This window comes from Passer domesticus, chromosome W (genome assembly GCF_036417665.1).
Source record: "Passer domesticus isolate bPasDom1 chromosome W, bPasDom1.hap1, whole genome shotgun sequence".
NCBI lineage: Eukaryota > Metazoa > Chordata > Aves > Passeriformes > Passeridae > Passer > Passer domesticus.
The window spans coordinates 20372981-20398350 of record NC_087511.1 but is presented as its reverse complement, the minus strand read 5'-3'; the positions used below and the strand labels follow the sequence as shown (position 1 = coordinate 20398350).

Genomic DNA, 25370 nt, shown 5'->3' with positions numbered 1-25370 from the left:
TTCAACTACCTAGAAAAATAGCTTTTCAACAAATACCTCAAGTTTTATTTCAGTCTTTAGAACAAGCCATTTAATATAACATTTAATAACTGGCTTATTATAGAAGATGCAAAAAAAATAATATTAAGTGTAATTGCCTTTTTCACTTAAGTTAGTTGAACCTGTGGTCTTTTTTGTCTGTGGCAATCAGTTGGCACCGAGATACATGACAACTGTCATACAAATTAAACTTATCCATGAAAGTAGAAATCTTAAGAATCCAGTTTAAAAAAACCCCAAAAACCAACAAACATGCAATTCAGGTTAGTTAGCTATGCTTATGCTGACTACTCCTTACGGGTAATTAATAACCAGTCAAGGTTATAGAAGTACTGTCAATAATTCAGTAATACTATTATCACAACACATTGAGAGATAAAACCAGATATTTGGTATTTTTTGAAAGGACTATAATTAATCCCTCAATAGCTAAATACATAGATATCCTAATATAAGGTCTAGGATTATATTACTATTATTATATTTTATTATAATATATATAGCTCTAGGGTTGCTTTAGCACTTTTCCACTACCTGAGTGATAGCTATTGCTTTTATTTGGCTGTTCAGCTATGTTAGATAGTTATCAGCTACCAACTTATCAGAATTACGGTTTTGTTTCAATTTTCAGGATTATTTTAAGCAAAGTAATATTTTGCTCAAGAGCCCACATTCAAAAACAAAGAACAAAAAAGAGTCCAGGATCATTAAATCTGCATAAAAGTGTTGCTTTAGAGTTAAGCAGCTCCCAACTCTAGTGATGTTTTAGGGAGAAAACCCACTATTGTCAGTTTTATAGAGGATATAAACACTCAGAAAAATCACATTACTTGGAAAGTCAAAACACTGGAATGTATTAAACATATTCCAGCAATCACTATCTGAAGACAGTCAATATACTCAGGGATACAGCATGTCTAAAGGACAGACTTTAACCTGAAAGATGCTGGAAGGGACTTCTGTTTGTCTTTAGACACTACCCCTCTTTTTGCATTATTCAAAAGAGATTTTAGTGTTTAAATGTGTCTTACTTCAAGTGCAAAGTGCAGGAGGCACTGAAGACTTAGCATCACCAACTATACAGAAGGGAAACAGTTTTCAGTTGATCCACAGAAGACTTTCACAAGTCCTTCACATGATTTAGAGATTAAAACAAAACCTTCTAAGTTAAACCTCCTAAAGCTTTTTAAGTCTGGATATCTGCTTATTTAATTCCAGCTTTTCTCATGCAAACAAGGTCACCTCCTCAGCAACTCAGCTTTCTTGCTACCACTTCTCAAGAGCACTTTCTCTAACTTGATTTTAGTTTTTTAAACCAGTGCAAGTTTGTGCATGCAGGATTTTTAGCTGCTGACAGCAAAATAATGCTTTTCTGCTCAGCATGATGACTGGCCAAGTTAGCAAAGGGTGGATTCAACAGCTAGTTCAAATTCACACAGGAAGCCTATACACTGCCAGGAATGGAATCTAGTTTTCTTGGCTCCCAGTCACATGCCTTTGAAAGAATAAAAGGATACAAAAATCTTTTCCTTTGTTGTTCACCTTTGAGATTTTGCTACCTCAAAGACTACACAAAAATATATTGCACTACCCCAAAAAGTGTCTGTCAACTTCATTTCTCGAGGGGCAAGGGGAATAAGAAAAGGCTGAGAACACTTAAGATTAATAAAAACAACTTAAAAAAAAAAAAGAAAACAAAGGCACAAAAACCTGCCAGGTTTTAGAAATAATACACAACTTTTAAGGAGCACTTATTCATTAAAGTCTTAATCCTTTTCCAGTGATGTAAATGCTTCCAGCAGCAACACATTGAACTGTCACAGTAACCCAGCAACTTCTAACATAGTTTCAACTATCAACCACAAGGTACATTTCAAGCACTCCACACCTTCTATAGCTGTGGCATCCCACATCTGAGCACAGCTACCAGCAAAAATGCCCACACGAGACCCTGGGCTGCAGCAAAAGACGCATGCCGAGCAGGTCAAGGGAGGTGATTCTCCCCCTCTACTCTGCCCTTCTGAGATCCCACCTGGAGTATCATGTCCAGGTCTGAGGTCCTCAGCACAAGAAAGATATGGACCTGTTAAGAGTGGGTCCAGAGGTGGCCACAAAGATGATCAGAGGATTGGTGCACCTCTCTCCTATGAAGAAAGGCATGGGATTGTCCAGCATGGAGAGGAGAAGGCTTCGGAGAGACCTCATTGCAGCCTTCCAGTAGCTAAAGGGGGTTTATTAAAAGGAGGGAGAGGGGCTCTTTATACAAGCAGATAGTGACAGGAAAAGGGGCAATGGTTTTAAACTGAAAGAGGGCAGGTTTAGAGATGTTAGGAAGAAATTCTTTATTCAAACAGTGGTGAAGCACTGGAACAAATTGTCCAAAGAAGTTGTGGATGCCCCATTCCTGCAAGTGTTCAGGGCCAGGTTGGATAGGACCCTGAGCAACCTGATCTAGTGAAAGGCACCCCCACCCATGGCAGGGGAGGGTCGGAACTAGATGATCTTTAAGGGCCCTTCCAACCCAAACCATTCTATGATTCTAATCTGGAATCCAGCAACCTAGAGCAGGGCTGTTGGAACACCACTGCCTTAAGTGCTATATTTATTTCTGAAACTCACACGCAATCGAAAAAATGTTAAATGCATGCACCATAAGGTCTTTGCTTGTTTACAGTTTGCTTAAAACTCAGAAGCTCCTTTGGTCTGATAAAGTGTCTAGAGATTCTCTTCCACTGTGCAAAAAAATTAAATTTGGATAAAGAATACCATGGAATTCTGGTTATCATTACTTTTTCAGTTAGGACTTACAAAAAACATGCTCTCAAACACAGCAATGAGGCCTCAAGCAAAGCCTAGATCAAACTCAGCATTCCTGGTATTTCAGAGCTGATGTTTTTAGGCTGCAGACTTTCAAGTTCTTTTTATACCTCAGACAGCAACAGAAAGAATATAAACTTAATTTTTGTGGAAATCTATCAGAAGTAGCATTTCAGTCTCATCACCCTTACATAATTAGATATTAAAGTACTGCAGTACAGAAGAGTCTGGCATAAAACTTATCTGAATTCATTCAAGATAATCCTGGGAAGATCATGGAATAGGTCCTCCTAGAAGCTATGCTAAGGCACATGGAAGACAAGGAGGTGATTCAGGACAAACACCATGGCTTTACCAAGGGCAAGTCCTGCCTGACCAACTTAGTGGCCTTCTATGATGGAGTGACTACATCAGTGCACAAGGGAAGGGCTACAGATGTCATCTATCTGGACTTCTGTAAGGTCTGTGACAGAGTCCCACACAACATCGTTCTCTCTTAATTGGAAAGAGATGGATTGGATGAGTGGACTGTTAAATGGATAAGAAATTGGTTGGACAGTTGCATCCAGAAGGTAGCAGTCAACAGCTCAGAGTCCTGATGGATATCAGTGAAAAGTGGTGTCCCTCAGGGGTCTGTACAGGGACCAGTGTTATTTAATATCTTCATTAATGACATAGACAAAGGGATTGAGTGCACCCTCAGCAAATTTGCAAATGTCACCAAGCTGAGTGGTGCTGTTGACACACCTGAGGGATGAGATGCCATCCAGAGGGGCCTGGACAAACTTGAGAAGTGGGCCCATGAGAATCTCATGAGGTTCAACAGGACCAAGTGCAAGGTTCTGCACCTGGGTCAGGACAATCCAGACTGGGGGATAAAGAGATCAAGAGCAGCCCTGCCAAGAAGGACTTGGTGGTGCTGGTGGATGAGAGGCTGGACATGAGCCAGCAATGTGCACTTACAGCCCAGAAAGCCAACTGTATCCTGGGCTGCATCAAAAGCAGCCTGGGCAGCAAGGCAAGAGAGGCGATTCTGTCCCTCTGCTCTCATGAAACCCCACCTGAAGTGCTACATACAGTTCTGGGGTCCCGAGCACAGGAATGACAGTGACCTGTTGGAGTCCAGAGGAGACCACCAAGGTTACAGGGATGAAGCACCTCTTCTATGAGAAAAGGGTAAGAGAATTGGGATTGTTGAGCCTGGAAAAAAGAAGGCTTTGGGGTGACCTAATTGTGGCCCTCCAGTACCTGAAGGGAGCCTACAAGAAAGATGGAAAGAGACTATTTACAAGAGCATGTAGTGACAACAAGAGGGAATGGATCCAAACTGAGAGTAGGTTTAAATTAGATATTTGGAAGAAATTCCAAATTCCAATTTCCTGTGAGGGTGGTGAGGTACTGGAACAGGTTGCCTAGAGCAGCTGTGGATGCCCCATCCCTGGAAGTGTTCAAGGCCAGGTTGGATGGGGCTTTGCACAACCTGGTTTAGTGGAAAGTATAATGTAACCAGCTGGTTAGGATGTCTGCTAGGAAGAGAATATGCATCTTCATTTTTACAGAGAGCAGAATGATCTGTGAAGGATGCAGCTCTGACCAGCCTTGCTCAAGGCAGACCAAGCTGCACTACAACTGAAAACAGTTTGTGGGCTAGGGCACAAACACATGCAAAGCAAGTGGATAAGAAAGCAAGAGCCTCGAACCTATGCAATGAGCCAGCAGAGTTCTGTACCATAAAAGAAGATGCAAGGACTAGTATGTCTTAAGACATTTGACAAATATTTAGTGGAACTAATACAACTTACATGAGGCAGTCTTTAAGCATAAGTCTCCCATGAATGAGAATTTTGAAGGGCCTCCTTGTACAAAGTTTTCATGCAATTATATTTGGTAACAATTTTTTTAGTGCTCCCTCCACTCCTGCTCCTTCCTCTTTTATAGCCCTAATTCTTGGTATTATAAAATCCCTCCCCATCAAGACTAAATATTTTATCACAAGCCAAACAGCATGACACCAGATGAAAAATAAAAGCAGAAGCAGCAAATGAACCCTCAGGAACAATGATCCTATTTTTATGCAAACCCCATTATCTTGTCTTTAAGTGACTCAAAGTATGGAAAAACATACTACAGAAAACAACCCTGATCTGGTGGAGAATAAACATGGCAGTCTAATCAGTCCTTGAAGCCCGGTAGTTTCTATTTTTCCTTTAGAGAACTGTAGCAATCATGGTTTTCAGTTCTGTTTTCCACCCACCCCCCCTCTCCTCTGCCCACCATCCCCAGTGACACATGAACAGTCTTAAGACATTGAAACACCATTTCTTGGAAAAGATATTTTCTGCTTGAACAGAATAGACTTGTCTGCATCAGAGGAAGCTACCTGAAAATTTCTGCTGCACAGCCTTCTATTCTCCTTTGACACATACAGCAAAAACCCCACCCTTAACTGCTAAAAACTTAAAATAAACATAGAGAAAACAACTTCGCCTAAGCATTGGTGCTCGGTGGGCCTTTCTTTAGTACCACATTGGTTTAGACCAATCTTACAATTTCTTCCATACTCAAGGGAAAAAAATAATCCCAAGCCACACTGGTGTAGAGAGACTAGGCAGCATAACTGCTTATTATCAAAACTCATCAGCAAATGAGACACACCACCCCCAAAACAATAAAAAATAACACAGAAGGGGAAGAGAGAGTGGCAACTTCATTGTCTGTGTTTCCACACCTACACTTGACACTGCTCAGTGCTTCTTCCAATATATAAAAAGGGCTTTTAAAATTAGCTTCACCACTAGAAAGATGGTGCAAAACATTTAACTCCTCCAAGCACCACTCCCACAAGACCATATGAAAGGGACAGAATGAAGGTGACATCACTGATATGACCTCATCCTAATGACATAATAGAGACCCACCGAGTGTAGCAACAGCAATCAACAGGAAGCCATAACCCAGAGACAAGGGCTTTCACAAAGAGGAGGGCTAAACATGGTTCCTTTCTCCATCTCATTGACTCCTCTTTGTAATCAGTGAGCACCATGAAAAGCTGTAGGAACAGTGTCAGCCCATACCTTGCTCTCCAAGGCAAATTAAAGCCCTTCACTCAAAAACCTTTGTAAAACATAACACTAAGTTCCTACAGTGAAAGTCAGCTTCTCACTAAAGACCACGAGCCAAGTGTCACTGAAGAGCAAAGCCTATGCCAACACTTACCTGTACGTTGCCAGGTTATCCACTGCATTCTACAGCTCAAATGAACAAAAATGGAAGGTCTGAGCTAATCCAGTCCCTGCTCTCGCCTTCTCAAGCAGGGCTGGCCTGGTGCCAGCATCCTATACCCCATGGGGAAGCCGGGGTTTGGGAGGGAGAGGTCATCCCCAGGGGGCATAAAGTTACTACCGAGGCAAGGGGGTCCTGCAGCTGGCCTCGAAGGGGCATGCCCCAGGGCTGTGCGGGGAGAGACCTGCCATGAACCCCGGGGAAGGACAGCAGGCCCAGGCCGCCCCACACCCCATCCAGTCCTCCACTCACCCTGGCGGCCCACGATCTCAGCCACATGGTCAGAGCTGGGCACGGGCACGCACTCGGTGGTGTTGATGCTCTTTCCACAGAGCAACGCCATCTGCTCGCCGCGGAGGTCCACCGAGCCGCCGCCACTCAGGCCACTGTCGTAAGCGTGGGACAGCATTGCCGCCATCATGCCCTCAGGATCGTGCGCCCCGGCCGCTACCTCCTGCTCATCGAGAGCGGGCGAGAGCAGGACGGATCCCAACGCCGGCAGAAGCGGGAGCGGCTGGGAGAGCGAGGAAGACGTGGAGAGCAGCAGAAGCGCGGCCAGGTGGTCCTCTTCGTCCTCTTCCTCCAGCTCCAGATCTCCCTCGCCCCTCGCCGCCGCCTCCCCCGCTCCGTCAAGCCTCGGCTCCCCGAGGAAGTCGGGCGGCGGCGTCAAGTCCGCCCGCTGCCGGGCCACCCCCATCATTCCGCTGCCTCCGGCGGGCAGGCCGTGGTCGCGGAAGCCGAGGCTGGAGATGTGCTGCTGGAGCAGAGGCAGCGGGGGGAGGGGAAGGCGCGGCAGCTCGGCGGCACAGGAGACCGCGGCGGCGCTGCTGCTCGGCATGGCAGGCCGGGCAGGGCCTAGCAGCGCAGAGCCGCCATGCCGTGAGGAGCACGACCCAGGCCCCAGGATCGTGCTCTCAACACACCTTTTGCCCCATAACCCTCCCCACAGCAGGCCTACAGACGGCGCTGGAATAGGGGAATCAGAGGGGAGGAGGTGATCCCGCCCCGCGCTCGCCGAATCGCCATTGGGCGGCAAAGCCGGTTCCTGGGCGGTGCCAGGAATGGATGGGGCCTGCGGGGTGTGGGGACGCCCCGCCCTCGACCCTGCCGTCTCAGCGCTTCGGTGAGCCCTGGGACGGTGGGGTGCTGTGAATTAAGGTCCGGTGAGACGGGGTGAGCCCCAAAACAGACAAAAATAAAACCCAAACGTCTCTGATGGATGTCGTGCCCTCTTTCCCCTCATACCTTGTTGTGTGTTTCCCTGCTGAGGTAAAGGCTCTGTGATTTGACAGATACCATCCCCAACAGAGCCCATCTCCCTTCTCTGTGCTAAAAGCAAAGGCAATTGGCTGTGGACATATTAATAGAACCATAATAAATGTATTGAAAGTGATCTCTCGCGAAGTTAGTTGCTTTATTAAACAGAACATCTTCAAGGGCAGCCCAATGTGTCAGGGACATTGGTATGAGCACTGCGGCTTGAACAATTTATAGCCCATACTACAAATTAGAATCCAATAAAGCTTTTATAAAGTCTGCTTTAGGAATATCAAGTTCTTTCTACCATGCTCATATTTGAGGTGATTGACTTGTATAATGACTTTGCAGTCAATAAAAAATATGTAATTCTCCAAACTTCTGTCCATACTGGTTGTAAAATAGTTACATGAATCTATTGTCTGAAGGAATAGGCAGTACGGAAGGATTATGGGGTATATCAAATGTAGATGCAGGTGGAAGCCAGTTGATGTAGCTGAAGTTCTGCCTTTTGGTTCACTTCAATTTGCTCTTTTGAATGGCAAAATGAGCTCACAGCTTCAGGGCCATCCCTGCTGTGGCAGCAACATGATTTCACACACAACAAATGCTCCCCATAAATCCTACATGGCAACTCCTACCAAGGCCAGGTTGGATGAGGCTTTGAGCAACCTGGTTTAGTGGAAGATGTCCCTGCCCCTGGCAGGAATCTTTACAATTCCTTCCAACCCAATCCATTCCATGATTCTAGGATTCTGTGGTTCTGGGGACTCTCTGGGGGACACATCCTGCTGCTCACCCATAAATGACCAGCTCATTTTTGAAACAGATTAGAAGTGTCTGGTTTCCAGCACTATCTTGTAAATTCCAGTCATTTCCAAGGCATTTATAACCCCCAGGAGGACCGTATTTCTAACATCTGCAGGCAAAGTGAAGTCCCAGTTTCCTTAGCATTCTCAAAAATGATGTCTCACCAAAAATTGTTGGGATTCATTTATTCAGCTAGACTGTCATACAGGGTCAGGGAAGTAAGTCCTGTACCTGGATCTATGTAACACCATCCCAAGCCCTGCCATGACACCAGAAGTTGACCTTCTCCAAGAAGAGAAGAGGGACCTACAAGGTCCACACACATCTGAATCTTTCAGCCCAGTCTTACTCTTTTTTTTTTCTGGTTTTGGTGGAACAAAAAGAAGATGCAGAGTGAGGTATAAATATCAAAGCAAGAAGGATTATGTGCTTAACTGTAAACTGAGATGGAAGATTAAGTGTGAAAAAATAATTACTTACCTGGTGGCTTCTTGGGGCCTGTTCCTCACAGCTCACTTCACACCAGGGAAGTGATTTTAACCCTCTGTCTTCCACTATTGCTTCACTCACACCCATCATGGCTGAAGGAATTTATTAAAGAACATCATTAAAAGCTGAACTACATTTTGATTGACCCAAGAGGGACTGTTCAGGCTTGTCACATTTTCTTTCATAAATCACTACTTCATAAAATCATAGAATTGTTTGGGTTGGAAGGGACCTTAAAGATCATCTAGTTCCAACCCCCGCCTTGGGCAGATATGCCATTCACTAGATCAGGTTGCTCAGGGCCCCATCTGTTGCGGTGTGTTGTCATGGTGTGCCTCAGTTTCCCCAGTTCTTCCCCTGAAGTTTCCTTCCCCAGGTGGTGTGTCAATCACCTCCCCTTTCCCCACCCTTGACCCCTGCTGGGCAATGTCTATCAACCCAGAAGTTCCAAGGGGAGCATCGAGTGATTGGCAGGTTCAAAGGATTGTCTCCACCCCCTGGAGGGCCATTGGCCCACCCAGGTGTCCCTCTCACCTGAGACCCCCTCCCCCTGTACCTGGTTGGTGGTCCCCGTGTTCCCTCCCCTGCCCCTCTCCCCAGGTAAAAGGGCAAGCACATCACGCAGTTGGGAGTTCTGTTGGAGTTGTTGCTGGATTCAGAGGCCATGCGGCCCAGAATAAAAAATCTTGATTAAGAACTCTCCATCAGGTCCCACTCCTTTCTTCACCTTGCCTTAAAGGTTTCTCTGGCTCAGGAAGGCCTGAGGAGTGACCCTCATCAATAGCAAGCTCCAGCCATAAGCATGGGAGCTTGGGACATGCCCAGACTTGTCCCCACGTGCTCAGCTGTAACCACAGATACCGAATAGCATCTCTGGGGAGAAAACACCACAGGTGTCGCTATTTGGTTTAGCAGCTGAGGCCAGACAGACCAAGGCAGTCACGTTCAGTAATATTGGTAAAATTCAATACCCATCCAACCTGGCTCTGAACACTTCCAGGGATGGGGCACCCACAACTTCTCTGAGCAACTTGTTCCCGTGCTTCATCACTGTTTGAATAAAGAATTTCTTCCTAACATCTCCTCTAAACCTGCCCTCTTTAATTTAAAAACCATTGCCCCTTGTCCCGTCACTATCTGCTTGTATAAAGAGCCCCTCTCCCTCCTTTTAATAAGCCCCTTAAGATACTGGAAGACTGCAATGAGCCTTCTCCATACTGAACAACCCAAACTCTCTCAGCCTGTATTCATAGGAGAGAGGTGCACCAATCCTCTGATCATCTTTGTGGCCACCTCTGGACCCACTCTAACAGGTCCACATCTTTCTTGTGCTGAGGACCTGGACACAATACTCCAGGTGGGGTCTCAGAAAGGCATAGAGCGGGAGAATCACCTCCCTTGACCTGCTCAGCATGCGTCTTTTGCTGCAGCCCAGGATGAGGTTGGTCTTCTGGGCTGTGAACAGACACTTGGCTCATGTCCAGCCTCTCATCCACCAGAACTCCCAAGTCTTTTTCCACAAGGCTGCTCTCAATGACTTTTTCTCCCAATCTATACTCATATCTGGGATTGCCACAACTGACTTTCAGAATTTAAATAATATGCGCACTCCCTATCAAGGGACTGGAGAAGGGATGACATGAGCATGTGGACAGGTGTCTTGGATTGAAAGACAAGTGTCTGCTAAGGAAGTCAGGAGCCTCCCTTGGAATTGAGAATATGACCCCCTTCCCTCCAAATTATTTAAATTTTGAAATTAAGGGGCTTTCAGGCAGAGATATGAGAATAGGAATAACAGTTATTTACTAGTATATATAACAAGGCAAACAAACAACAATAACTATGATAGCAACAACAAACAGAACGATAAACCCAGTAACAGCCTTCTCGGCCACAGGCCCTTTCCCATTTGGTGTAGTGATGGTCACAGCCCACAGGGGCGCTGGCGGGCTCTCGGTGGGCAGAGCAGGTGCGATGATTCCTCGTGGCTGCAAGGGGCGCTCTGGTACGAGCTCGAAGACCACGTGGTAATGGCGGACTGGACTGAGACGGGAAGGGATGGAAGAGAGGCTTGCTTTACAAACCCCCCAGGGGCAGCTGATCCCAGTGCCCCAGCAGGACTCTCGGGAGCAGCAAGCTGGGCCAACAGGAATGAGCAAAAATCCCAGGTGATAGACGAGATGTATCAAACTCCACAGCTGTAGCGGAAACCACGGGATGTCTCGGCAGGCCAGGGTGTGGGGCTACAGTGTAGCGAAGACTCAGAGCAGTGGCAAAGAAGTGGCAGGGGCAGGGCAGCCCGGCTCCGAGCAGGGCAGGGGAAAGGTGGACTCGGAATCCTGGGGTTTTCTCCCTAAGGCACACAAGCAGATGGTGAAAAGTCCCTCTTTTAGTGAAGTAAGGTCCCGGTGTGTGAAAAAACAAAGTTCACTTTCCTGTAAAGATTTAAAAAGTTTAATAAAGGATAATAGGAGACAAAAACAATAAAGCAAAGATTTAAGGCCAGGTGCCTCTTGGCATTCAGCCAAGTGCACACTGGGTCTTTTGGAAGGACCCTTTATATACCATTTCTATTGCATCAGCCTGTTACATATTCATAAACAATTATGCATATTAAACTTTTCCCCAAACTAGTTTACGCATTCCAAGAACTGTTTAGCATGGCTCCTCCTTGGGTTCACCTTTTTAGAGCATGCGTATTTCTTGGTTGTGGTTTTAGTCCATTCTTACCACTGCCAGTTATGGGCTTTGGTCCATATTTTCTACCGATGGTAAGTGTTGATAGTCATATCAGTAGCAGGGGTCTTCATCACATGTTCCTTGGATATTATCCCAACCAAGCAGGCATTTTAACACAAGCATATCTATATCAGCTGTGAAAAATGCTAATCACTTGTTTTTAGAATTTTAAAAGTTTAATAGTAATAAAATGGTTTTAAAAATAGAAATATAATTAGAGTAATAAAAATTTGGACAATTAGGATTTAGGACAATATGAGACAATAAGAACAAAGAGTTACGGATGGCCCAGGTACCTCTTTCTGGGCAAAATAAGCCCGAAAAAGGACACATGTTAACAGAGGATTAACCCTTAAAAACAATAGCCTGTTGCATATTCATACACCTCATACATGATGCATAAATTCAATTCAAATAAAGGATTCTGTCTGGTCAGTGTCAACTTCTTCCTCTTAATCCTGACGGCGTCTTCAGGGCTGAGCGAGGTGGGAAGAAGTTAGTTTCTTCTGATAATGGGGCAATAAATTCTTTTTCTCTGAAAGATTTAGGTGTCCTGTCGCTGCTATCTTGATGCGAGTCCTCTCTTTCAAAAAAGTATCTTACATAGCATAGTTTCTATTTTAACATTATATTACAACCTAAAACTATATTTAACACACTACTTAAGAAAATTAATACAGCATAACTTTCTAACATAGCACATATAATATTCATTTTAATATTTGCCAAAAGCCAATCATAAAATACGCATTTTTCACATCAGCTATTTCAGTACTATGTCTAAGCATAATTAACAACAGAATTAAAAACTATATCTTTATAGCAAAGTTACTTTAACATTATACATATAGCATCTGTCTTGGTTTGAAAAGACAGGTGTCTGCTAAGGAAGGCAGGTGCCTCCCCTGAAATGGAAAATGTAAACCCCCTCCCTCTGAATTGTTATAATTTTGAAATTAAGGGGGGCTCTTAGGCAAAGATATGGGAGCAAGAATAACAGTTCTTTATTAGGGAAGAAAATTTTAAAAAATAAAATAAACAGTGCAGTAATACAAAACAACACTGATAGAGTCAGAATACGACCTGACACTCTGTGGGTCAGGGTGCTGGTAGCAATCCAATTGAAATGGTGGCTGCAGTCCTCCTGGAGTGACAGATGTGGTTGTGTTGAAGCAGTGATCCTGTAGAAGGGTATAGTCTTCCTCTGAAGACCCAGTGGTGGTGTAGATGGGCCCGGTCTTCCTCTGGGAATCCACTGGAGAAGAAAGCTGCTCTTCTGGGAATCCAGTGGAAAAGGCTGCCTGTGGTCTTCCAAATCTTTGATTATACCCAGTTAGGAATGCTTGGCTCCTCCCTCTGGGCGGAGCTTCTCACAATGGGATGGTGTAATTTTATCAGTCATGCAGTGAGACTCGATGGCCCATTTAACAAAACGTAACTCCCCACAGGGAGGATTGGTTGTGGAAGAGATAAAGAAAACTGTCCAATTAACAGAAGATAACTGCTCCACAGATAAGAATAGAATACACACACCTATTTCCAACCTAAGACAACATCCATTTTAATATTTGCAAAAAGCCAATACTATAATATATATCTATAACAATCCCCCTTCTTTTTTATAAATAATTTGTCTTGAACAAAAATTCTTGTTTTCTAACCTCCATTATTTGTTCATTTTTTTCACAAATCAATTTTGCGTCTTCAAAGGGATCTTCCATATTATTTTGTTTCTTTAACACCATGATCTTTTGTGCCATTCCAGATGTAGCTAATTTTGGTCCATCGGCATTGTTACCACTTGCATGCCTTGTACTACACTGGTGATTAGCTGAATAAAACAGGGGATCAAGCAAGGAAGAAATATCAAACCAGCTGTAGCACATGAAAGGAAGAAACTTAATTTCTTCCACCATTCTATCCCCAATACATTATCCCACCAGCTAGTTTTCAGCATTGGTTCACAATTTTGGACTAGTGCATGGGCTATTTTTTTGATATTTTTGGCTATATCCAAGATGGCATTTCCATAGTCATCTATTTTCAAACAACAATGTGATGTATTACATTTTCCACAAACACCCTCTTCTTCAGCTAATAAATAGTCTAAAGCCAACCTATTTTGATACACTGCAGCTCTTGTCTGGCTTTGTTGACTTGATATTAATTCCAATGCCCAACCAGTTCTGTTTGTTATTATCGTTGCAACTGCTTGGAGTCTTGTAATACGATTTAACACATAAATTGGGGTTTGATATTCCCAACTCCCATCTTGTGCCCAGGTGGCTGGCCCATATGTTTCCAATATGTGTTCAGGAGGGCATTCCTCATGTCCCCATTTTTTAAATCCTCCAATCAATTCCCTTTTATTTCTTTTTAGGTCCTCATAAATTGGTACTCCTAATTGATCTCCATCTCCTCCTGGTAAAAGAAAAAATCCTGGCTGTATGATTCCCAGAGTACAATTCCCTTTCCACTGGGAGGGGAGTCTTGGGTATGCTTTTTTCCCACATATCCAAAATAAGCCATCTGGAGCTTTCTAATAATAATTTTTCTGTTGATTTATATTCTCCCAAAATTTGGGTATTTCTGGGATCCCAAAATAAGGATCCTTACCTGTATCATTACATTGGAAGAGCCTGATTTTTTTATTATACTTGCAATTTTTTTTTCTTTTGTTTTGCTTTTCTCTGAGTCCAATGCCCTTGGTTCCTCTGGAATCCACCGTGTAAAAGTTCCATTACTAACTTTATATCTCTTACACGGTGTATTTCCTACTTAGTTAAAAAAAAAAAAATTCCTGGTGCACCAGAGACATTCTTCTCCTATCACTGCTGAACTTAGAATCCACCCTTCTGGTTGGTTTCCCCCCCTTATATTTGTCCGATTCCATTTAAGGAGTTCAACCGAGCCTAAACTACTGCCTTTCCATGGCCATTCCTCTGTCATCAAAGCCCCTCCACAGACCCAACAGTTGGTTATGTTAAGTTCCTTACTTATTCTTTCCCCCAATTCCACAAACAGGTTTTTCCCAAATCTCGAGATATCTGTTTCATTTTCTAATTTCTGTTTAAGTTTCATATACAAATCTTGATGTGGGGTTGATACAGAATTAGATTGTTGCACTGGCTTTGCCTTTTTGTTTACTAATTGTTCTTTTACCAAATCTTGGACTCTACCCCTAAGGATAAATGTGAAACAAACCCATGTCTCTCCTTTTGGATATTCCCTTCCCAACCTATTACCACTTCTTCCTCAGTTTTCCACAATCCAGTATTTTTTCCCATTCTGCATACAGGTACCTAATTTGGATGGGTTATTGTCTTGGTTTACAAGATGGGAGTCTGCTAGGGAAGGCAGAAAACAAAACCTCCCTTGGAATGGAGAATGTACACCCCCTCCCTCCGAATTATTAGAATCGTGAAATCAAGGGGCTCTCAGGCAACAATATGGGAATAGGAATAACAGTTCTTTACTAGTGTGTATAATAAAGCAAACAAACAACAACAACTACAGCATTAACAACAAACAAAACCCAGAACCCAGTAACAGCCTTTCAGCTGCAGCACTTTCCCCTTTGGTGTAGTTACAGTCACAGCCGGCAGGGGTGCTGGCAGGCCCCCATGTGGACAGGGCAGGTGCAGTGATCCCCACGTGGCTGCAGGGGGTGCTCCGGCGTGGACTTGGGGAGCATGTGGCAATGGTGGCTTTGTCCGAAGACAGGAAGGGATGGAAGAGAGTCTCCGCTTCACAAAACCCTGGGGCAGCCGGCTCCGGTGCCTGTAGTAGGACTCTCAGAAAGCAGCAAGCTGGACTGGCAGGATGCCTTGGCAGGCAGGGGAGTGAGGGGCTCCCAACAGGGCAGGGAGATCCGAGTTCAGGATCCCGGGCACCCGAGCAGATGGGGATAGGTCTCTTTTAGTGAGGTAGGTGTTAATAAGGTCCCAGTTCAGTGGCTGTTTTCATGAGCAGATGCTCACCCCACGGCACAAGAAGCAGCTCTGGTCCGGACTCCGGCAGCAGCAGTGAAAACTCCCTTTCCCAAGAGCAGAGGCTCTGATCCTTCTCCTTTGAGAAAAAAACCCAAACAACTGAGAGAGGGCCAGCAGCTTAGCCCAGCCCCTTCCTCCGAGGGAAAACTCCCAAAAAACCAGAGTTCCCCCTTTGTCCCAAGCACCCAGCAATCAGCTCCAATCAGCAACTCAATGGGAAGAAATTCCCCGTGTGAAAAATGCATATTATATGATAGGCTCTTCACAAATATTATAATGAATACAATAGGTGTTATGTTGGAAAGTTGTGCGGTATTAATATTTTTTAGCAATGTGGTAAATATAGCTTTTAGGCTATAGCATAATATAAAAATAGAAACTTTGTGATGTAAGATACGTTTGTAAGTAGCTCAAGGAATGGATAAAATGATCAAGAAATTCTTTGCACAGAGATAACAGCAACAAGACACCAAGATCCCAAGAGAATTATTTTCTTCTTATCTGGATGACTCAGACTTCGAGGGACCAAGGTGAGTGATTTATAAGATGAGGGGGGAAACTAGACATTAATCAGAAACACCCTTAGTTTTGCAAGGAATGTTTGAATCATGTATGAAATATATTAATATGCAATAGACTATTGCTTTTAAGGGTTAATCCTTTGTTAGGAAAATGTGCTTTGTGGCAGAGCAAAGAGCCTGGATGTCTGTAATTCTTTGCTTTTTATTGTCTTATCTTTAATTGTCCAAATTCTTATTGTCCTACTTTTTATTACTATTTTCATTACTATTTTATTACTATTAAACTTCTAAAATTTTAACACAAGAGAATGGCGTTTTTCACACCCGGGTGATAAGGAATGAACAGAAAAGAAGACCCAACCTTCAACACTTATAGCAGTGACTGTTGACATGGATGTGAATAATAAAAAAAGAACCTTGGTTTCTTTCCATGTAAAACTTCCAGTAGCATTTGTGACAGATCTTGCAGGTAACCCGAAAGGGAAAAGACAACAAATGAGTAACAGAAAAAGAAATAACAGAGGTTTGGTATGGCTTGTGCCTCCCCCTCCCACGCCTATTGGGCTGCTGCCCATAGCAGGTGTATATGATCTTCTTGGTGGCGAGTACAGCGGACAATCTGGGCTTGCTTTCTATTTCCTCGTCACTTCCTTTTTGCTAATTTCTAGGCAAATAGTTTTTGTCACTCCTTAACAGTAGTTTCCCACCATTCCTCAAATATCTCCCATTCAACAGGCACTAATAATTCCCATCCACAAAGCAAAGTTATTATTTCACTTGTTCTTAGTTCTGGATAGGGAATAGATTTGGTGCTTGACATTTCATGCAACGAGAGTGTCGACTTTGTGAACTACAATACCATTTTTTCCCACAATTTAAACATTTACATTTAACCCAGCTAGCATGTCTGGTGTTGGGATGAATCAGACAGGGTACATGGTATGGCAGTGATGGAAGTTGTAATTCCTCCTCTTCTTTATATAAGTCACATGCTAAGGCCAGAATATGAGAACTTTCTGACTGAAACGGTTCTGATCCTTCTGTTTGAAGTGGAAGTATTCCTTTCCAAGGGGTATGGGAGGTGTCTCAGAACTTGTCCAGGTGGCACTTGAAATCACTGATATAAGCTTGGCCTTCTTTCCCAATTAAGTGTGATTCTTTGCACATTCCTTTTATCATTTAGGTCTTCCCAGTTCATTACCACCCCATCCCTGCTTGAGAGTCAATTTGGTATCACCCAGTTTAGATGTTATAGTCCACTCCTCAAGTTTCTTCACAGGTCCTTTGATTCTGCTGGTGTGGATCCACCCTCTTTTCTCTGGTTCGGATTGCTGCCTCAGTCATCAGTAGTACCTGAAAAGGACCTTCGCATTGTGGAGTTAAAGATTGCCCTTTCCATGTTTTTACTAATACCCATTCCCCTGGATGAATATTAAGGATTTTAAATTCTAAAGGTGTAGTTTGAGGGATTATCCCTTTTAACCGCAAATTTTCAAGCGTTTTTGCATTTATTGTGACATATTTTCTAACACTCATTTGTCCTATATCATAAGTAGGAGTTTCATGTTGGGTGGTCAGAAAGGGTAATTCGAACATCATCACATAGGGTGACACTCCCAGGTCTGCCCTGGGTTGTGTTTGGACCCTCAACAGAGCCAAAGGTAAATATTTTACCCACGTCATTTGGGTTTCAATCATTAATTTTGTTAAAGTTCTCTTTAAAGTCTGGTTCATTCTTTCTACCGTTCCCAAACTCTGTGGATGCCATGGGGTATATAATTCCCATTTTATTCCCAAGGCTTGAGTTATTTGCTGTAAGACTCTTAATGTAAAATGTGTTCCTTTATCTGAGTGTATTCTATTAACTATTCCATACCTGTAAATAATTTGTTCCAAAAGGGTTTTACATACCACATTAGCTGTAGCTCTGACAGTGGGAACTGCTTCTACCCAATGAATTAAATGGTCTATTACTACTAATAAAAGCTTCCACCTCTGCACTTGGGGAAGTTCAGTAAAGTACACTTGGATACTTTGAAACCGTTGCAGAGCTAACCTGCCGCCTCCTAATGTTTTTCTCATTACCTTTTTATTCACCTTTTGGCAAGTTATACATTTCTCAGTTATTTGCTTTGCCAATTGAAAATTCCAGCATACCCATAATTCCTTAAAAAGCGATCACACAAAGCCTGAGTGCCCCAATGAGTTTTTTGATGCATGTTTTCTAATATTTTCCTGGTAAGTGGCTTATTAAGTAACTGTCTCCCATGAGGAAGTTTCTATTTCCATTTCCCAAACTAATCTTTCTCTCCCCCTATCTTACTTAATTCCTTTTCTTCTACTTCACTAAACTTTGGAACTTCCAATTCTTCCTTGTCTGGGGTCAAAATTAACATAACCCTTTTGGTCTCATTTTCTGCTGCATGTCTAGCCTCTTGATCTGCCAAATTATTCCTTCTTATTTCTGAGGTCATTCCCCTTTGGTGTCCTTTAACATGTACTACAGCTATTTCTTCAGGCAACCTCTAAAATGAGTCCTTGTCATGGTTTTGCACGGGAGACATTTAGGGAAGTGATGCAAAGCTTTCAGCCACTGGAAAGCTGGACAGGCCTCTGTGAAAAACACATGTTAAAGATGAAAGAAACCTGGGAATTTTCTCTTTTCCTTCTGGCCTAGGAACAGGTAACAAGGCCAGCCTGGCTCCTGTATCAGCTGAGCTGGGCCAGGCAGGCTCTGCCATGGGGCCGGGCCCAGCAGCTGCCAGGCAGGAAGGCATGGAGGCTGTAGGCAGCCCTGGCCAAGGCAGGGCTGGGCTGTGGCTGTTAACATCTTGCCACCAGGTCCCCTCCCCCCAGTGCGCCTGCTGCATGAGATCATGCAGCTGAGACCAAAGGCAGCCCTGTAGCCCATGCAGAGTGGCCCTGTGGCTGGAATTGAATGCAGGAAAAATCAGACCAGCCATGCAGCCGGATCCTGACATAGCCCCAGCTGCTGCTGCAAGCACCGAGTGAACATCTGCAGGTCCCGGGCGAGATGTTAACTCTTTCAGTGCTTCAGTTATCCCTTGAGTGAGAGAAAGGAACAAGATGCAAGCATGTAAAGAAGCAACATGAAGACATCGAGGTCAGTGAAGAAGTCAAGTCCCAGATGGGAGGCATGAGGAGATGCCTTGATCTTGTGGCTGAAGTCCTCTTGTAATAGCTATGGAGAAAGACTGTTTTCCTGTAACACAGGAAAGCCATGGGGAGATGAAGGGTTCAATTTGAGATGGAGCAAAGGCCTCCATGCCAAAGTAAGCAGATGTTAAAGCAGCTGTGATCCTATTAGAAGTTTGAACAGAGAAGGAGACAAGTGTGGTCCTGTGCCCCCAGGAGAAGAAGACCTCTGTTCCCAGAGATGAAGATGATTCTAGAGATAGATAATGAAAACTTTTGCCTTTTAACAGCTCATCTTTAAAACAGAACCCATAAGTTGACATGGCCCATAAACACAGCTGTGGGAAAAGCTTGTTGAAAATGGGAGGAACTTCACGATTTCAGATTTCCCCAAGTGGCCACTATTTGTGAGAGAGCCATGAGACAAATGTTTTTTCTTGTGGAGAAGTCTCCATAATATTAACAAGACGGACTTCTCTCCCTGAGTGAACTGAAGAAAGACTATTCTAGAGGTGGTAAACTGATTGAAATTTTACGTTTTGTTTCTTTACATTGTCAGTGGGAAAGAAAAGGTTGTGGGGGGAGAAGTATTCTGAAGGTTTTGTTCTGATTCTTATTACTCTTTCTTTAGTTGCGGTAAATAAATTTCTCTTTAAACCCTTTATAAAGTTTTGAGCCTGCTTTGCCTTTCTCCTAATCCTACCTCACAGCAGGAAGTGAGTGCATTGGTGATTGGCTAGCACTGAACCCACCACACTCTTTAGTGCATTGGCTGGGAAATCTCAAAGTTGGCGAAGTCTCAAATTGGCGAACCAAAATTATTACACAAAATTAGTGTTTCTGCCGGGTTTCGAACTGAAACCGCCACAGTCCTTTCGCGGGTTTCTGTGGTTGAGAAAGTCTTAGAAAGTCTTTTTTTTCTCAGTCCCGTGATGGAAGAAGAAGTTGAGATTTGTCGGTTCTGCTTTTCAAGGTTGTTTATTTTTTCTTATCTATTACATTCTTTCTCTGACCTGCTGAGATCTGTCCAGTAGGTCGGGTCGTGGCACAGCGCCTGCCCTTGGGGTGGTGTTAACTTTTTATACTAAGAACTACGTGTACTTTATTTACAATATTTTCCAGTACCTATCACCTATGTTAGACAGTCTAGTTCTACTCTAAACCAGTCAAAAATTGTCACCATCACAGCAGAAGATGGATGTCGTGGTTTGGCCCGGAAATGTGTTTTTGGAAAGGTCTAAGTCGGGCCAATCAGTAGCCAAATTCAAAATTGGCATGTGATGTAGCCACTGAAGATCTGGATACGCCTCTGAGAACACACGGGGGTTAAAAGCAGGAGATTCCCAGAGAACTTCCTCTTTGGGAATCCGGCGTTGGTGAGTAGAGTCTGGCCTCTCCCCTGCCCAGCTGCGTCTGGGTGGGGGAGGGGGAGGCCATGACAGGGAGGAGGCCGGGAGCCCCAAAAGGTGCAGAGGTGGAGGAGAACATGCAGGGGTTGATGAGAATTGAGATGTCTGGGCAGCCCCCCCCGGAGAGAGAGACAGAAATTGTGCTGGCAACTCAGCCGGCCAGAAGCGGGGGATGCGGCGAGAGAGGTGCCCGGCAGATGTGGGAGTCCTTGGGCAGGCAGAAGTGAAGATTTTAACCCCTTTGTAGACTAATAGAAACCTTACAAATACTGAATCCTCCTGAATCAGAATGAGGTGAGAGAGAGATGGGAGATGAAATGGGCAAGCGTGAGGAAAGCTGGAAGAGGAGAGAAGAATCCTGAGTGGAAGAGATGATGGAGTGGCCTTGGGCTGGACTCTTTCTTGTATAGCCATGGACAGACCCGTGTTTTTTCCCTGTGACCCAGAGACTGTATTTAGGGGGAGGCAACACCCGGGAGTCAAGAGTGAAGCAGCGGCGTGAACAGAGACGGCTGAAGGGGGTGTGAGATGCCCTCTGTCTCCACGGAGAGGAAGATCTCTGTTCATGAGGCCCCTTGGCCCCAGGGGGTGAAATGTGGGGGGGACTGGTGTCCTGAAGTTGAGACTGTTCATGAGGCCCCTCGGCCCCAGGGGGATGAAATTTGGGGGGGGACTGGTGTCCCAAAGTTGAAACTCTTCATGAGGCCCCTCGGCCCCAGGGGGTGAAATTTGGGGGGGACGGGTGTCCCAAAGTTGAGAGACTGCTGCTTCTGGAAGTGGGTGGAGCATCTTTAAACGGGGAGCCCTAAAAGCAGTCCTGGCCCGTGTCCAGTGGTGAGAGCACTGGACATGGGGGGGGAAAAGTCACGAGGGCCGATGTTCTCTGGGTGGGGCCATGGATGATGTGGAAGCACAGGAGGTTTTAATTGTGCTTCTGGGGGAGGCCTATGAGGCAAGGGGGGACTCCTCTCTCCCTGATGGATTTGAGGGCTGATAATTTGAGGGGTGGTGAATCTGTGGAGAAAAGGGAGGGGGAGGAGGAAGGTATCTGGAAGGTTTTCATTCTTAGCTTGGTATGTGTTCCTTTCTAGATTTTTAATAAATAAAGTGTTGTGTTTTTCCCTCCATCCCCGAATGGGAGCCTGCTTTGTTCTGTTCCCGGGTCACATCTCACAGCAACCATTTTGGAAATATACCCTTCATGGGGGCCCTGGCATTGTGCCAGGGTCAAACCATGACAATGGAGGACAAGAAGAAGAAGAAGGACAGGACATGCCCAGATTCCTCCATCTTGCCTCTTGAACCCCCATTCTAAAACCCCAAAATTCTACTTTTTTACCCTGTGACAAATTAACTATCATTCTACTCAAACTCTTGTGGCTTGTAAATCTTCACACAAAGTTGGTAATTTTTTCCATGGACTAAAATTGAAGGTACAGGTGTTTTTGACTCCATGCCAAGGTCTCTGAGCCCCTTGCCAGGGTCTCGAATCACCCAGGGCAGCCAGAGGTATGTCCTGGGTCCCGACAGTCCTTCATGTGCCAGTTCCTTCCCTTGTGAATTTAGTAACCCCCTTTCTTCCTAAATTGTCCAAAAAGTGTGATTTACCCTAAAAGCATACTTTGAATCAGTATATAAGGTTCCTTTCTCATGTGCCAAATATTCCAGTGCTCTTTTTAGAGCATATAATTCACAAAACTGAGCTGACCAATTTGAAGGTAATTTTCCTTTTTCGATGGTCTTTGTCTTTTGCCCATCAACCAAGGCATATCCTGACATTTTTTACCCTTGGTTGCATCTGGATGAACCATCAACATATATTCTTTCCCCTTCTGGGAGGGCTTGTTCTACTAGATCTTCCCAAACTTTAGTTTGGTATTGGATAATTTCTAAACAATGATGTGTTAAGTTACTTTTTGGTTCTCCATATGAAAATTGTGCTGGATTCAAACTTTTGCTTACTTCTAGTGTCAAGTCACCACTGTCTATCAATATTGCTTCATATTTTAACATCCTAGAGTCTGTTAACCATTTTTCCGCTTTTTGATTTAACACATTTCAGACTGCATGAGGTGTACACACAATTAGTTTACTTCCAAAAGTAAGTTTATGGCTCTCCTCTACCAAAATAGCAGTGCTGCTATAGCTTGAATACCTACTGGCCAGTCAAGACTCACTGGATCCAACAATTGTGATAAATAAGCTACTGGTCTCTTCACTCCTCCCCACTGCTGGACTAAAACTCCATGAGCTACTCTACCTTCCACATTTGCATACAGGTGGAAGGGCTTTTCTAATGAGGGCAAGCTTAAAGCTGTTACTGAGGCTAGTTTCAACTTCAGTTCTTCTAATTTATCATCATCTTCCCTGGTCTATTTATATCATCTCCCTCTGTCAATTTTTCATATAAAAAATTTACTGCCTGTGTATACCCTTCAATCCATAGTCTACAATATCCCAATAATCCAAGCAGCCTTCTAATTTCCTTCTTTGTAGAGAGAGGGGGAAGAGATGAAATCCCTGCAATCCTTTCAGGATTTAGCTTTCTGCTACCTTTGCTTTTTAAGTGACCAAGATATTTTACTTCTGATTCCACAAAATGTAGTTTCCCTTTTGATACTCTTAATTCTTTTCCCCCCAAGAAAATTCAAAAGTTTTATAGTAGCCTCCCTAACTTCATCTTCCCCTGATAATAAAAGATCATCCACATATTAGGTAATTTGTATTCCAGGAGGAGTGGGGAAAGTTTGCAATATTTCTTCTAAAGCTTGTCCAAATAGGTTCAGAGACTCAGTAAATCCCTGTGGTAATTTTGTCCATCTTAGTTGCTGCTTTCTCCCAGTATTTGGATCTTCCCATCCAAAGGCAAAAATATTTTGGCTTTCCCCTGCTAATGGGCAAGCCCAAAAAGCATCCTTAAGATCCACTACACTAAAGCACTGATGCTGGGGTGGGACTTTCCTTAAAAGAGTATAGGGATTGGGTACCACTGGGTAACAGGTCCGAGTTCTCTTGTTAACTTCCCTTAAGTCTTGTACTAATCTATAATTCCCTTCAGAATTCTTTACTGGGAGAATAGGGGTATTATGAGGGGACATACAAGGTTCTAATGTCCCATCCTTTATCAATTCTTCTATTACTGGTTTTAAGCCTTCTCTTCATTCTAAGGATATAGGGTACTGATGAACAAGTATGGAACATTTTTCTCTCTCAGTCATGACCCTTATAGGGTCAGTATTCAGTCCCCCCTTATTTCCTTCCCCAGCCCAAACTTCTTTGTCAATCTTTTCCTCATCTTCTTGGCCAAGTTTTAACACCAGCTGTCATCTTCCCTGCTTCTGGTATGACCCCTATTCCTAATTGCACCTACAAATCACTCCCCAATAAGTCGCTATCTGCTCCAAGAACTAATAAGTCATGTCCCATCCTTTCCACTTCTCTTTCACCGGCTAGCTGATGACAAGAGAAGGGGGGGGGGGGGGGGGCAGGTTCCCCTTGGAGCTCTGTTGAATCCCAGCTGTCAGTTGTTTCGATGCATTATAAAACACAGGCAGCGCACACGGGTCCCAGGGAAACTTTATTTGATGGTAAACTTCCCCTTTTCCTCTCCCAGGACCGCGATCAAGGGGCAAACAAGGACTTATAAGTGGGGGCATGTCTCAGAGGAAGGTGCAACTTTCAACAAATCAGGAGAGCTGGGAGTAAAAAACCCAGGCGGGTTTAACAACAGTGAACCAATAAAATTCCAAGGGAGGAAAAACAGTTTCAGTAAACTGTAAGAGCCGTAATGAGAGATGCGGGACTCCAGGCGGCTCTTCCAAAACACAGTTTATTACATGCAAGATGTTAGAGCAGTCCAGGGTCATGGGCGACAGAGCCTGTGCCTACAGCTGTCAGCTGCAGCTGCAGGCAGGCCTGGAGACCCTTAGTTTAGGTTACAAATGCATTATATACTTTTCTTTGCTGAGCACCTTAATACAGTAGAACCAATCTGTACCTTAACTTTTATCTATAGCTTATCATAACTAATACAATTACCATATTCATGTTAGTATTCTCCAATCACTAAATGTTAGTACATTACACTTTAAGCTAGAAGGTGTTTTTCAGTTTTCTTGCAGTGGAAAATTCTGAGACCTTTTTTCTACTTGCAACATTTGCTGACTTGTTTGCCTGTGGTATCTTTCTGCTTGGTAAAAACATCTTCTTGTTTGAGGTGGGTTTATCCTTTGTTCTAAGTCATAAAAACCCCCTTCTAACTAACATACCCTTTGCCTCCTTGGTTATCCAGTAAGACTGGCTCAGCAATTCTTTTCTTCTATATCAAAACTTGCTTCCATCTCTATTCCTTCCTCAGCTTCTACATTCAAAAATCTTTCTGCTAAGCATACATATCTGTGAGGCTTTCTTGTCAAACTTTCATCCTTCCCAACATCTCCCCCGTTCTGATGAACAACAAAAATGCTAGAAACTGTCTTATTCATCATTCTTTGCACACACGGAAGTGCACAGGGTACTACTATCATAATTGCAATTATCACCACTAACACAATCAAGCCTAACTTACAAAGTTCCTTCAGCCAAGGTGCAAAGCTCCAACCATCAAACAAATTGTCTAACCAAGATGATTTATCTGTTGTAATTTGGTTAGCTAAATCTCTTAAGTTTTGCAGCTGATTATGAATAGAAGCAGAATGATCAGACAAATTCATACAACACAATCCTTCAAAATCTTCACAACCATGTCCATGTGCTAGTAAAAGAAAGTCAATAGCAGCTCTGTTTTGCAAAGTGGCATGTCTGACTGCTTCCTCATCTGTCAGCAAATCACTAATTATTGTAGAGGTGGCATTCACTTC

General features: G+C 43.8%; 1 protein-coding gene across 1 annotated transcript in view; it reads right to left on the bottom strand.

Moving 5' to 3' along the window:
- The window catches only part of LOC135289129 (RNA-binding E3 ubiquitin-protein ligase MEX3C-like), a 70684-nt gene extending 63502 nt beyond the window's left edge, over window positions 1–7182 (bottom strand). Inside the window, 1 exon segment of the mRNA XM_064402523.1 lies at window positions 6391–7182. Within this exon segment, the coding sequence (XP_064258593.1) occupies window positions 6391–6976 (586 nt within the window). The 5' untranslated portion in view covers window positions 6977–7182.
- Window positions 7183–25370: the final 18188 nt, after the last annotated feature.